This window comes from Plecotus auritus (assembly GCF_963455305.1).
Source record: "Plecotus auritus genome assembly, chromosome: 1".
NCBI lineage: Eukaryota > Metazoa > Chordata > Mammalia > Chiroptera > Vespertilionidae > Plecotus > Plecotus auritus.
This window is the reverse complement of record NC_137770.1, coordinates 72,882,592-72,897,784: the sequence shown is the minus strand read 5'-3', so window position 1 is coordinate 72,897,784 and position 15,193 is coordinate 72,882,592. Positions and strand designations below refer to the sequence as shown.

The 15,193-nt window shown below is 41.5% G+C and overlaps 1 protein-coding gene across 1 annotated transcript in view; it reads left to right on the top strand.

Annotated features, from left to right (window-relative positions):
- Positions 1–592: 592 nt before the first annotated feature.
- Positions 593–15,193, top strand: part of KNL1 (kinetochore scaffold 1) — a gene marked incomplete at its 3' end in the record, with an annotated part of 68,882 nt that continues 54,281 nt past the window's right edge. The window contains 4 exon segments of the mRNA XM_080675643.1: positions 593–945; positions 10,050–10,102; positions 11,704–11,743; positions 13,541–13,600. Coding sequence (XP_080531769.1) covers positions 10,068–10,102; positions 11,704–11,743; positions 13,541–13,600 — 135 coding nt within the window. The 5' untranslated portion in view covers positions 593–945; positions 10,050–10,067.

Here is a 15,193-nt window from a genome sequence, read left to right as displayed (position 1 = left end):
TCTAAAGCAACGGGCAATTGCTATTTTGTTTGATTTACTTTAGCAACTGCATCCTGTATCAGGCGTTCCTGCACCAAAATGCGAATTGCCTTAAACATTACCAGTAATCATTATGATTTTGGATCTGAAGGTTAGCTAAAACCATTACCCCAGCCTTAAAATCAGGATTACTTACATCCTGATTGATGAATGGCTCCGCATTTTTAGCTGCATTGTCGGTATTCCTTCCCTTTTCTTTCTCTCTCAAGTCAGAATGCCCCAAAAGCTGTCTTTTAAATACTGAAACCTGAGATTAGTGGCGCTAAATTGACTAGTAATCCACAACTGAAATCTATTATACTATTTATTTCCGCAAATAAATTCATCTATTCAAATCTGAGGCAAAAGTTACTTTCGACGAGGATGGGATTCGAACCCACGCGTGCAGAGCACAATGGATTAGCAGTCCATCGCCTTAACCACTCGGCCACCTCGTCCCAGAAGTCTGTCTCTTCCTGGTAGCTATAGGGAGTAATACTAGGGGCTGTGACGCATTATTATGATGGCCGCCATTTTGTACGGAAGCAAAAAGCAGATCTTTTTTATACCAAGTAATCAGAAGAAGATGGCTGCTCCTACGATATGGGAGATCTGCAATGAGGGAAACAACAATAAAAAAATTAGCAGACAATGAGAAACCTCGAAGGATATAAAATTGGCGTACAGGCTGGAAAGGAAGCTGGATTAAAGGAGCCTTAGGAATGGGGTTGCCCCGACGTCTAAGGGGCGGAGCCGACGCATAGAGCGGCTGTGCGCTTGCGCAGCATCTAGGCGGTTAGATTTGAATACGGCCCGGAGGCTGCCCGGCGCTGCACGGAGACGCGGAGGCTGTGGTGAACTACCTCTCTAAGGGCCGCGGATCCCAAACTGGTCTGAGGAGAATTTGTCAAGCAGGAGGCTCGGCAGGTAAAGAGAATGGGCTTTCGTTCTGGGCTGCTGGCGGGGACGGCGGCGGGGCAGTTAGGTTTTGTCTGAGGGCTCTGAAAGTCCGCGGTGGGAGGTCGGGGACGCGCCCTCAGCCCACGAAAGCGCTGGGCCCAGAGTGGGGCTTTCTTTCCTCGCCTGGGCCCGCTTCTTGTGCTGCCTCCCTCCTCCCTTCTTACTCCTCCCTCCTCCAGAGCAGCTCCCACCCACACCTGGGTCCCTGGGGCCGGCGCGGCCTGCGGGTCCGCGCTCCCCCCTCCCCGACTTGTCCTCGCGCCCTGCTGCTCTTCCCTGGGGAGCTCTCGGCCGTTTGTATTTTGACCCAGTCTTTTCTTAGCTGTAAATGAAGTGACAGCGACAAGCGATTTTAAACTCTCGGCCAGTCGTGGTTTATTTACAGTGTTTGGAGTGCTACCAGCACTGAACAGACTTTCGGTTTCCTGCAGATAAAATAACATTAGCAAATAAGCCGGTATTAGTACTCCAAAAATATGCTTTTATAAATCTTCCTCTGTCCATTATTAGCTCAGAGTTAAAGACCCTTTTCTTGCTTGTTTATCTTATTACTGGAGTTTAACAAAAAAATCTTGGAAAATTGCCGATAAGTTCATAGAAATGTCAGAGAAGACTAAGCAGAGCTTACTCTAGATATTAAGATTGAAGTTTCATTTCAATTGAATTAGATCAATCGAATTCCTCAGGTTATTTATTGGGTTTCATATTGTCTTATGCTAGGGCTGGGAGCAGCTGATTCAGAGTCCCTAATCTAAAAGAGCTTACAGTCCAGAAAGGGAAATAGTATACACAAATAATTATGATAACAAGACAATGTAAAGCATTCCAGGACGTGTTCCAGTTGTGTGTGGGAGCACCTTATTTGATACCCCTAACTATGGAGACGAAAGGAGGCGTCATGGAGAAAGTGGCATTTGAGGTGTAACTTGAAGGGAGGAATGATTTATGGAGGTAAATGTACCCTAAGATTTTGCTAATTGAAGGTCAAGTTCAAAGCAGTATAATTCTTCTTGACTATGTGATGACTGGAAATGTTTACAAGATGTCAAAGAGATGAAAACTGAGTAAAAATGTTTGGAGTGGTGGTAGTAATGATGTTTCTGATGATAAATAAGAGACTGTATTAGATACTCTAGATATTGATAGGACAACTGTCCAATAAAACGTTCAGTGATGATGGTAATGTTTCACATCTACATTGTTCAACTTCGTACCCACTAGTCACATGCGACTATTGTTGCTATTGTGACTGAAGAATGGAATTGTAAATTTTAAATTTTATTTTCATTAACTTAAGTTTAAATAGCTTACTGTATCAGACAGCACTGGGCTAGAGCCTGTCAGTGGACGCTATGGAACATATTAACTCTAGTTATTGCTAGTGTAACTACAGGAGTGGACAGAGAGCCAGAAAGTAAATATTTCAGGCTTTGCAGACTTCATGGTCGCTGGCATGGTCTCTGTCACATATTCTTTTTTATTTGTTGTGTTTTGTTTCCTACAGCCCATTCAAAATGTTAAAAAACAAACAAACAACAACAACAACAAAACACCACTTTTAAGGCCCAATTTGGCCCAGTAGCTTTGTTTGCAGACCTCTGGGTTATTTAGACTAGTAGTTCCTAAACTTTCTTGACTCATGGTGCCCTTGGGCCCGTGGTCTGCAAACTGCAGCTCGCTAGCCACATGCGGCTCTTTGGCCCCTTGAGCGTGGCTCTTCCACAAAATACCACGGCCTGGGCGAGTCTATTTTGAAGAAGTGGCGTTAGAAGAAGTTTAAGTTTAAAAAATTTGGCTCTCAAAAGAAATTTCAATCGTTGTACTGTTGATATTTGATTCTGTTGACTAATGAGTTTGCCAACCACTGCCTTAGGCCAAAAAAAATATTTATGGGTTCCATTTGTTAAATATTCAGGTCTAGACAACTTAAAGAGTTGCTAGTAAGTTGAAACAAATCTATTTCCAAACTGCATAGTAGCCTTTTAAAAATAATATGCATAAATTGAAGGAAAATATATTTTAATTTTATTCTTAATGATCACAATTATTTACTAACTAGAGGCCCAATGCACAAAATTAATGCAAGGGGCTCAGCCCCCACTGTCAAGGCGGCCTTGGGCCTCTGCCTTGGTGGTGCCTGCCTGCTGCAGCTTGGTCCGGAAGGACGTCTGGTCTAATTAGCATATTACACTTTTATTATTATAGATTGGATATGTGTGCCTGTTGAGCATTGCACAACTTATCAAATCTTGGAGTTAGATCAGCCACTGCCTCCCTCATTTCCTGTACCACATTGATGAAAAGAACTACTTTATATCACAGCATCTGCCAAAGACCCAGCTTTACAATAATACAGGGTGTTCCCAAAACATGTATACACACTTTTAACAGCTGATAGCTCAATTAATGTTTCTTTTCAACCAGACTAAGCTTTGAACAAAGGAAGTTCATCCTAAAATGCTACTGGAAGTTTAAAAACGCAGTTGAGCCAAAACCGGTTTGGCTCAGTGGATAGAGCGTCAGCCTGCGGACTGAAAGGTCCCAGGTTCGATTCCGGTCAAGGGCATGTAACTTGGTTGCGGGCACATCCCCAGTAGGAGGTGTGCAAGAGGCAACTGATCAATGTTTCTCTCTCATCAATGTTTCTGACTATCTATCCCTCTTCCTTCCTCTCTGTAAAAAAAAGTCAATAAAATATATTTAATAAAAACGCAGTTGAAGTACAAACACTGCCTTTATAATTATTCACAGGGTGTTCCTCCCCAAAAAATTTATACACACTTTAACAGCTGATAACTCACTTAATTTTCAGTCCTTTTCAGATTTAACTGATTTGAAATAAAGGGTGAAGCTAGACTAAGCTTTGAACAACAATAAAAAATTTATCCACTGGACTTTTTATGGGGATACTTGCAACATTTGACGAATTGAGGACACACAAATACTCAACGAAATGATTCTTGATGTTTGTGATTCCATTGCTTCAAGTTCTCAGCAGTGCCTGGACCAGAATGGTCATCAGTTTGAAAACAGGCATTGACAAAAAAATTATTCATTTATGTAGATTCTTTTAAATTTTGAAAATGAACTGTGTTAATAAATTCTGACTTTATAATCATTCAAAGTGTGTATACATTTTTTGGGGACAGCCTATATGTTATCAAAACTAATGTAATACGAATGGGTACTATTTTGAGCTAGTAGTTCATATGGTGCCTGACATGAGAACTGCTATTTCTCACAAACTTTAAAATATCTCAGGATACCTCTGTGAGTATACAGAAGCACCCCAGGTGCAGTTTTGGAACCAATCAATAATCAACTAATGTGGCAGTGATAAAAAATTCAAACATAATAGCATTTTATTTATTACTAGAGGCCCGGTGCACGAAACTTGTGCCGGGGGGGGCGGGGTGTCCCTCAGCCCAGCCTGCACCCTCTCCAATCTGGGACCCCTTGAGGGATGTCCGACTGCCCAGTGGGATCGGGCCTAAACGGGCAGTCGGACATCCCTCTCACAATCCAGGACTGCTGGCTCCCAACTGCTTGCCTGCCTGCCTTCCTGATTGCCCCTAACCACTTCTGCCTGACAGCCTGATCACCCCCTAACCACTCCCCTGCCAGCATGATTGATGCCTAACTGCTCCCCTGCCAGCCTGTTTGCCCCTAACTGCCCTCCCATGCAGGCCTGGTACCCCCCAACTGCTCTCCACTGCAGGCCTGGGTCCCCCCCCCCCCCAACTGCCCTTCCCTGCAGGCCCAGTCACCCCCAACTTCCCTCCTCTGCTGGCCTGTTCACCCTAACTGCCCTCCCCTGCAGGCTTGATCGCCCCCAACTGCCCTCCCTCCCTTGCAGGCCTGGTCCCTCCCAACTGCCCTCCCCTGCTGGCCATCTTGTGGTGGCCATCTTGTGTCCACATGGGGGCAGGATCTTTGTCCACATGGGGGCAAGCCATCTTGTGTGTTGGAGTGATGGTCAATCTGCATATTACTCTTTTAGATAGGACTAGTAGCCCTGTGCATGAATCTGCGCCAGTAGCTCACAGCGGCCCTGCAGTAGCTCTCTGCCCGCCCCCCCATAGCTTGCTGCCCTGCCCCCTCCTGTAGCTCTCCGCCACCCACTTGTAGCTTGATGCTCAACCCTCCTGCTGATCCGTGATCCACTCGTTACTCGGTAGGTCATTATGCTTCACGGCATAATGACCATTTGCATATTACATCTTTATTATATAGGATTTTAATACATTTTTATTGATTTCAGAAAGGAAGAGAGAGGGAGAGAGAGCTAGAAACATCAATGATGAGAACGAATCATTGATTGGCCGTGTCCTACATGACCCCTTTGGGGATTAAGCCCACAAACCAGGCATGTGCCCTAACTGGGAATCCAACCGTGACCTTCTGGTTCATAGGTCGACGCTCAACCACTGAGCCAAGCCGCCCAGGCCATAACAGAATTTTATAAATGAGGCTTAACATGGGAATCTAGGGTCTCCTATTTTAGCGATCATTTTCAACAGTGAAGATGCTTAGGTGATTCTGATTAGATAGTATTTAATATCATTATTTGTGAATTTGAATATGTTACTGAATTTTAAAATAGTCTCAAAAAGAGAAAAAATATGCAAGTCAGTGATCATAAAGTAACTTTAAAGAATTATTTCTTAATTATTCATTCAGCAAATTGGTACTATGCTGGGTTCTGAACTTAAGAGACACCACCCCTATTCTCATTGTTTACTGTTGGGGCAAGGGTAGTTTGGGGAGATAACAGGAATAAATTTACATAACAGACTTAAATTACAGTGTAGTAATACTACAAAGGAGACATATGCAGTGCTACAAAGAGTGCTTTTCTTGGCTTTCTTGACAAGAGAGAATATAAATTGAATGACTCAGGAAATAGCTTTGTGTGTGCAAGAATAGAAATACTAGTGTGGCTAGCATGGTGAGTAAGGAAGACAGTGATATAAGACACAGTGTGAAGTATGAGGGGCAGATAGGGATCAGGTCTTGTAGAGTTTTGGTAGGTCCTGGTGAAGTTTATCTCAGTATGATGGGAAGCCATTGAAGAGTTTTAAGTAGGGAAAGATAACTGCCTAATATGTAGAAAAAGGACGGGGGTGGGGGGGTGGGCGGGGAGAATAAGTGAAAGCAAGGATACCATACTCACTAGTTTGCAGTATTGTACATGAGTGATAATGGTAGCTTGAACTATGGTGGTAGTACTAAAGATAGAAGTAAATGGGTTTTGGAATATAGATTGGATATAGAACTATAAAGACTTGATGATGGATAAGAAGTGGAAATAGCTGCCATACTTGTTTGATCTCTCTCTTTCTCTTATTAGCCTTAGAGAGAGGATCCGAGAGAGAGAAAGAGGGCGGGAGGGAGGGAGAGAGGGAGGAAGGAAGAGAAAGAGAGATATCCCTCAATCTAGGTATCTACTAGTAGGTATGTGCCCTGACTGGAATCAAACCCTCCACCTGTCAGTGTACCAGTCAATGCTCCATCAACTCAGCCACACCTGCTAGGGCACCCTTGTTTGGTCTCAAAGGGAAAGTTTTCAAAGTTTCACTATTAAATTTATGTTTGCTATTGTTTTTGAAATAGATATTGTTTATTAGATTAAGGAATTTACTTTCTATTCCTAGTTTGCTAAGTTTTTCTTTTGTTTTAAACATGAAAGGATGTTTAAAGTTCATCAAACTTTTTTTTAATTGGATAAGATGATCATGATTTTTTTTCATTTTAATCTGTTAGTATGATTAATTATAAAATTTCTAATGTTAAATCAATTTTGCATTTCTGGAATAAAACCAACATGACCATGATATATATCCTTTTTACAAATTGCTAGCTCCTTTTTGCTATTTATTTAGGATTTTTATATTAATGTAGTGTAATCTTTTCTTTTTAAAAAATATATTTTTATTGATTTCAGAGAGGAAGAGAAAGATAGAAACATCAATGATGAGAGAGAATCATTTATCTGCTACCTCCTGCATGCCCCACATCAGGGATCGAGCACGCAACCTGGGCATCAATGTGCTCTGACCGCAATCAAACCTGAACCTCCTGGTTCATATAGGTGGATGCTCCACCACTGAGCCATACTGGCTGGGCAACTTTTCTTGTATTTATCTGTGTATGGTGGGGTAGGGTGGATGCTTGTGTATGTCAGAAGGAGGTGGTTGCAAGGAAAGAGCTTTTTTTATTCTAATATATATTTTTTATTGATTTAGAGAGGAAGGGAGAGAGGGAGAGAGAGAGAGAGAGAGATAGAGATAGAAAACATCAGTGATGAGAGAGAATCATTGACTGGCTGCCTCCTGAACCTGTAGGCTGGGCATGTGCCCTTGACTGGAATCAAACCTGGGACCCTTCAGTCTGCAGTCTAATACTCTATCCACTGAGCCATACCAGCTAGGGCGGAAAGAGCTTTTTTAAAATACAAAATAATTAGCTTAAAGTAGTGAAAGTGGTAGCTTTGGGGAAATGAGGAAATTGAAGATGCTTTATAAAAAACTAATCTTGTACAATCAACTTCTTATACTATGTACAAAAACTAAAATTTAAAAATATTACTTTAACTAGATATGGGTGTGGGTGTTGTCTGTGAACAAGGGAGTAAGTGATACCAGAAGAATGGATGAGCAGAAAGTAATGGAGGATGAAATGAGAGGGTCAGAGATCAAATCCTAATAGATGCCCTCATCTTATATATATGTATAGCTGATTGAATAAGTTGATATTAAAAAATAAACATTTTTATTTCAGTTTGAATTTTAGGTGCATTGTGAAGAATTGTTTCCTAATTTGTTTTTTGTTACATAGGATGAAAGCATATAAAATAAGATACCTTTCAAATAACAGGGTTTTTATTTATTGCTAAAAATAAGAACATCGATTCTAACAGTTTGAGTACATGGTATTCATTTAGTGTTGTAATAGAAATGTTAATATTGTTGAGTCAAATCTCTAGTATTCTTTTTTTTTAAATGGAATTTTTTTCTTACCCAAGGGTGAGGTTCAAAAGTTAATGCATAAAGATCTCATATAGTAATGGCTAGGGAGGAGCTAAGACCAATTAAGGAAATGTCAGGTTATGCCTCTTATTTCACACTTTTTCCAAGACAATCACTCATTGAGTGGAATTGTAAGTGTAATCAGCTGCACTATTTTAAACATTATTTTTGTGTCTTAAAATAGTTTTGCTGAGCCGAAACCGGTTTGGCTCAGTGGCTAGAGTGTTGGCCTGCGGACTGAAGGGTCCTGGGTCCATTCCGGTCAGGGCATGTACCTTGGTTGCGGGCACATCTCTGGTGGGGGGTGTGCAGGAGGCAGCTGATCGATGTTTCTCTCTCATCGATGTTTCTAGCTCTCTATCTCTCTCCCTTCCTCTCTGTAAAATATCAATAAAATATATTTTTAAAAAATAGTTTTGCTGAGTATATTTTCATAAGATAAACATGCATAATATGCAAATCTAGTGTGCACCTAATTGACTTTATTTTGGGATTGAATTATTATGTAATCCATAAATATTTATAAACTAGGGCAAACCTTTATTTTAACCACTAAAGTCCATATCATCCCATTCAGAATTAGTCACTGATTTTATCTTAAATACTAGAGGCCCAGTGCACGAATTTGTGCACGGATGGGGTCTGGCCAGCCTGCCCCTATCGGGGCCCAATCAGGACCAGGCTGGCCTGGGGGAGGGGCTAAAGGAGGTTGGCTGGCTGGCCCCACACCCTACTGGGGTAGGGGGGCCCATCAGGGATGGAGCTGGCCTGGGGGAGGAGTTGCAGGAGATTGGCCGGCCGGCCCTGCACCCTCTTGGGGTGGGGTGGGGCAATCAGGGGCAGGGCTGGTCAGGAGAGGGGCCACAGTGGGGGGGGGTTGGCCAGCCCTCGATTGGGGTGGGAGAGGCCGATTGGGCCGGTTCACTGGCCGCAGTGGGCGTCATAGAGACTGGTTGTTCTGGTTGTTCTGGCGTTCTGGTCACTGGCTTTTTATATATATATAGACTAGAGGCCCGGTGCATGAAATTCGTCCTTGGGGGGGTGTCCCTCAGCCCAGCCTGCACCCTCTCCAATCTGGGACTCCTTGAGGGATGTCCGACTGCCCGTTTAGGCCCGATCCTCTCACAGTCCAGGACTGCTGGCTCCCAACTGCTCGCCTGCCTGCCTTCCTGATTGCTCCTAACCACTTCTGCCTGCCAGCCTGATTACCCCCTAACCACTCCCCTGCCAGCCTGATTGATGCCTAACTGCTCCCCTGCCAGCCTGATTGCCCCCAACTGCCCTCCCCTGCAGGCCTGGGTCCCCCCAACTGCCCTTCTCTGCAGGCCCGGTCACCCCTAACTGCCCTCCTCTGCAGGCTTGATTGCCCTCCCTTGCAGGCCTGGTCCCTCCCAACTGCCCTCCCCTGCTGGCCTGATCGCCCACAACTGCCCTCCCTTGCAGGCCTGGTTTCTCCCAACTGCCCTCCCCTGCTGGCCATCTTGTGTCCACATGGGGGCAGCCATCTTGTGTGTTGGAGTGATGGTCAATTTGCATATTACTCTTCTATTAGATAGGATAATCTTAAATATAATTTTCCAGGAGTATTGATTATAATAGAGTATATAGTTTATACTCCTCAAAATTTCTGGTCTTATGGCCCCATAGTGTAGCTTTTCATCCTTTTTTTTTCCTTCTGTCTTTCCCCAGAAGGTAATACTAAAGTCAAAATTCTGTTCTTAGCCCTGGATGGTTGTTCAGTGGTTAGAGCATCACCCCGAGGAGTGGGTTCAATTCCAGGCAAGGGCATGTACCTCAGTTGCAGACTTAGTCCCCATCTGTCTCCTGCATGCCTCCTATTGGGTGTGTGCCAGAGGCAACCAATCCTTGTGTCTCTCTCACATGTTTCTCTCTGTCTCTCCCCCTTCCACTCTCTCTGAAAATCAATGGAAAAATATATCCTTGGGTGAGGATTAACAACAAAAATATCTGCTCTTAATCTCTTCATGGGTTGTACTTTCTCTTCTTTCTTTCTCACCTTTTCTAATACTGTGTTTGTTTCAGAAAAGGTTTTCTTCAAAAATGGATGGGATGTCTTCAGAGACTAATGAAGAAAAGTAAGTTCATGCAGTGCCTCTAAAAGTGTTAAACTTTATCAGAGAAAATATACTTCTTCAACTAGTAAGACCTATTGACTTTGTAACATTTATTTTTTCCCCTGGAAGAGAATGGAAAAAGATTTCAGAAGTTATTAATAGGTCTTCCTTGCCATATCTTTATATAAACTCATCTAGAGTCAAAACTGAGAGAGGCTTAAGAGACCATGTCTCATCTCTTCAATTTAAGGATGAGAAAATTGAGGCATAAAGAAATGAAAGGATTTGTCTAAAGTTGGCATCACAAACTGGTGGCCTGTTTACAATCAAAAACATATTTTTTTTTCCCTAAGCTATGTTTTTTAATTTTTGAATTAGTTGCCAAATTTCAAGATTTCATATAACAATTAGATTTTCAGCTTCTCTTAAAAAATCAGCTGTGGCTACACTGGGTTTATATTTATGCTTGGCAACAATTAACCTGGGTGGAGTAATGGCTATGACCTTCAGACTAGTCAGAAACTCTCCATTATAGTCTCCATCCCACCTATTTTTCTTGCATTTACTGAAGTATGTGTTTTGCCTTCATAGGCATTTGAATGTTTAAAACCTTGTCTAAAAAGTCACACAATAGTAAAACCAGAACTAGAATCTCTTGATTTATAACCCATTTATCTTATAATTGTACCTTTGTAAATATTTTAAATTATGTTGTACTGTGTTTTAAGAGATAGTATTTTAGTATACAATATGTATTTTAACCAGTTCACTGCCACGCGTCCAAAACGAAAACCATCCCCACGTGCCACGATATTTTGAATGTAATTTAAAAAATCACATGACTCTGAAGTTGAATAAAGGATGTCATCTTCTTCTTGCGAGGTGCTTGGTTTGATTATTTCTTCATCTGATGCCATTTATGGGGATTGAATTTTATTTGCACAATATACTATATGACAACGATAAATTCAGTAATAAAATAATGATAATTTTCAATTCTATGGAAATATCAACAAAAGTGAGCGCAAAATGAAAATAAACCGTCGACACGAAAAGCCTCGAAAACACTAAATTTTGTTGATACTCCAAAGACCAAATCTGTAAAAAAATAATGAAGAATGCACCCCATGTTTACCATTTTAGGTGTGAAATACATGATAACACAAATCTCAAGTGTCACAATGACCAAAAAAAATCTCAAGTGTCTCAGTGTTTATCTCTCACATGTCTGAATGGCAGCCCTATATATTGATATTGGAATTTCTTCCATATGCGCTGGAATATGTACGAATTTAAGTTACCATAATTTTCTTTACAAAACCAGAGATGTCACTAACAAGTCTGATTTTAAAATTGGGTGACCAGAGTTGATATGTGAGTATAGACGCGCGTGGCATGTGGGGAAGGTCCACTGCTTGCGTCTATAGACGCTTATGGCGTACAAAGGGTTAAAACACTGACTATGAATATTGAATTTAGTGTTATAAATTTTGCTAAGTGAAAGTAATGCCAAGTGTTAAGTGAAAGTGATGGCCAATTTAAAAGCATGTAAAGGATACTGTGGACTTTTGAAAATTCATTCTTCTTTCAGTGTCTTTGTAAAATTTTTTTTTCTCTTTCAGTGACAATATAGAGAGACCTGTTAGAAGACGACATTCCTCAGTAAGAAATACTTATATTTAAATTAATTGTTAACATTTTTTGAATGATGACTATATACAACAGTAATTTTGACTGTGGCATCACCATCCCACCCCCACTGACTTCTATTGCTTTCTGGATAGACTCAAATGTTTTACCTGATTCACAATTCTATAAATACATAAAAAATTTTTATTTCATTAATTTCATGGTAATTTTATGAATTGTATGCTACATAAATTATGCTTTAATAAAGCTGTTTTAAAAAGTTTTAAACTGCCCTGGCCTGTGTGGCTCAGTTGGTTGGGCATCCTTCCATGCACCAGGAGTTTGCTGGTTCTCTTCCTGGTCAAGGGCACATGACAGGCTTGTGGACTCAACCCCAGGTAGGAGGCGTGCAGGAGGCAGCTTTCCTACAATGTGCTCTCACATTGGTGTTTCTAGCTCTCTCTCCCTCATCCTTCCTTTCTCTCTAAAAATCAATAAACTATTCTTTTTTTTTTTAAAGTATATATATGATAGAAGCCCAATGTATGAAGATTCGTGCTAGAATGGGCTTTTCTTTCCCTGGTTGCTGGCACTGCCTTTCCACTCCAGCCCAGCCCCTTTCCACTCAGGCCCCGGAGCCGCCTCTTTCCGCTCCAGCCCTGCCTTCCCACGCTGCCCAGAGGCCCTGAGAGACCGGGGGTGGGGCACAACACCTGCCCCCTGTCACTTGGCGCCTGTGTATGCAAATTAACCTCCATCTTTATTGGGTTAATTTGCATATCACTCCTGATTGGCTGGTGGTGTAGCGGAGGTACGGTCAATTTACATGTTTGTCTATTATTAGGTAAGATATATGTGTGTGTGTATATATATGTGTGTATATATATATATATGTTATATATATATATATATATATATATATATAATATATATATATTGATTTTTTTTACAGAGAGGAAGGGAGAGGGATAGACAGTTAGAAACATCGATGAGAGAGAAACATTGATCAGCTGCCTCCTGCACACCCCCCAATGGGGATGTGCCCACAACCAAGGTACATGCCCTTGACTGGAATCGAACCTGGGACATTTCAGTCCGCAGGCCGATGCTCTATCCACCGAGCCAAACCGGTTTCGGATATATATATATATTTTTTAACTGCTATACAAAGCTATAGCAAGACCCAAAAATATCCAACTTAAACTGATTTGAGCTAAAAATGTATTGGGTTATGAAATTGAAAAATCCAAAGATAGGAATGACTTTAGGCATGATTTACTGACACGGGGTTCCAACAATATAATCAGTACTAGGATTTCCTTTCACTTTTTCTACTCTGACTGCTTTCTCTGGGTAATCTCCATTGTTAGACAGGTTCTCTGTGCTTACTACTTCCAGGTTCAAGTCCTACATGGAAAAGTAGTGTGTATATCCTCAAGATAAAAACAACTCAGGGTTGAATTGTTTGGCTTAATTATCTTGATATGGGTCAACACCTCATTCTTGAACCAATCACTATTGCTGAGAGAATATCATGTGTAGATTGTTCTAGACCAGGGCTACATGTTGTACCCTAGGTTGAAATGAGCTTTACCCAGACCACATGGGATCAGAGTTAGAAAAATAATTGGGGAAGGTAGGCAGAAGGGAATAGATACCAAATATTTAAATGAGCCACAAAGCAAAGCACTGAACAGTATGATTTTGAGGAATTTGAGAGGTTTTTACAGGAATTTTAGCATCTCTGCCTTTCTACTCATGGTATAACTTGAAATGAACTGATTATTAATAGATATGCCAGATTTTCTTCAGTAATTCTCTTACTTCTAGATTTTGAAACCCCCAAGGAGTCCTCTTCGGGATCTGAGAGATGGGAATGAAATAGTTCAGGTACGTTTCTAGTGTAAATGCTTTATAAATGACTATTTTTAGTGATATTGTTAATAGTAAGGAACTTTGTTAGCCATATGAAGAGAGAGCATCATAAATGATTCTCTATTGAATATGAACAAGTAAGCATGCCATGGTGTTTAGATTAAAATCCAAACACTTGAGTAAGCTGGCACTCATGATTTTTAACCCCTATTTACTTTGCAGCCTTCTTTCTTGCTTCTCTCACATATATCTCACCAATTAGAATTGCTTACTATTCCCCAAGCAAGACATGAACTCTGGAACCTGCAAGTATTTACATATGATGTTCCCTCTGCCTAGATGGCTAGTTCTTCATTATTCCTTTTTGTTTTATTAAAATTTTTTAAAAAATATACTAAAAGTAGGAATAGTTTTATAGTGAATGCTCATATAGTCATCACCTAGATTCTATAATTAATATTTTATCATACTTGCTTTATCATAAATCTATAGCCCTCTTTATTTAGTAATTCCTATTTGTCTTTCAAGACTCAGGTTTGGAATCACTTTTCTCAGAAAAATCATCCCTCTATACCTTATATTGTAATTGTTTACCAATGTCCTTTCTAAATTATCATGTGTTTTTTAAATTTATTGTGCCTATCCCGGCTGGCATGGCTCAGTGGTTGAGTGTTGACCTATGAATCAGGAGGTCATGGTTCCATCCCTGGTCAGGTTCCATTCCTGGGTTGCAGGCTTGATACCCAGTAGGGGCGTGTGGGAGGCAGCTGATCAGTGATTCTTTGTCTTTTTTTTTAATTTTATTTTTATTTTTTTAATTAATTAATTAATTAATTAATTTTAATTGTTTGAAGTATTACAAATAGTAGTACATATGTCTCCTTTTTTTTTTTTTTCCCCATTGACCTCCCCCGGATTCTTTGTCATCAATGATGTTTCTACTCTCTCTCTCCTGTCCTCTCTGGAAAAAAAAAGTATTGTGCTCCGTACATAATGGCTTCTAATACATTTTGTTGATGGATGCAATGCAAACAGTTTTGGAGAACATATAATTCTGAGTGCTCATTCTACTTTGGCCTCTTTAATCTTTCTTCCTTTTATTTTACTTTCACTTAAAAAAATTTTTTTTCAATTAGTGTTTCGGGTTTTCTTTTTTTATATATATGTACTAGAAGCCTGGTGCATGAATTTGTGCACAGGTGGGATCCCTTGGGGTGGCCTGCGGGGATCAGGCCGAAACCTGCAGTCCAACGCCGCCTGCAGCTCCTACCTGCTGCTCCCACTCATCCCGGCCCCACTGCGCCTGCCGTGGGCTCGCGCCCAATCAGTCCCAATGGGGAGAGGCTCACGCCACTGCAGCAGCGCTTGCCAGCTGTGAGCCCTGGGACTGGTGCCCTCCCAAGGGGAGTGGCTTCCAGGATCAGGCCTAAACCGGCTGACCAATACCCCCGAGGGGTCCCAGATTGCGAGAGGGCACAGGCCAGGCCAAGGGACCCCACCAGTGCACGATCGGGGCTGGGGAGGGACCACAGGAGGGCTCCAGGGCATGTCTGGCCCCCTCTTCTCCAGTCCCAATTGGGGCCGATCAGGGTCAGCCGGCTGGGGAGG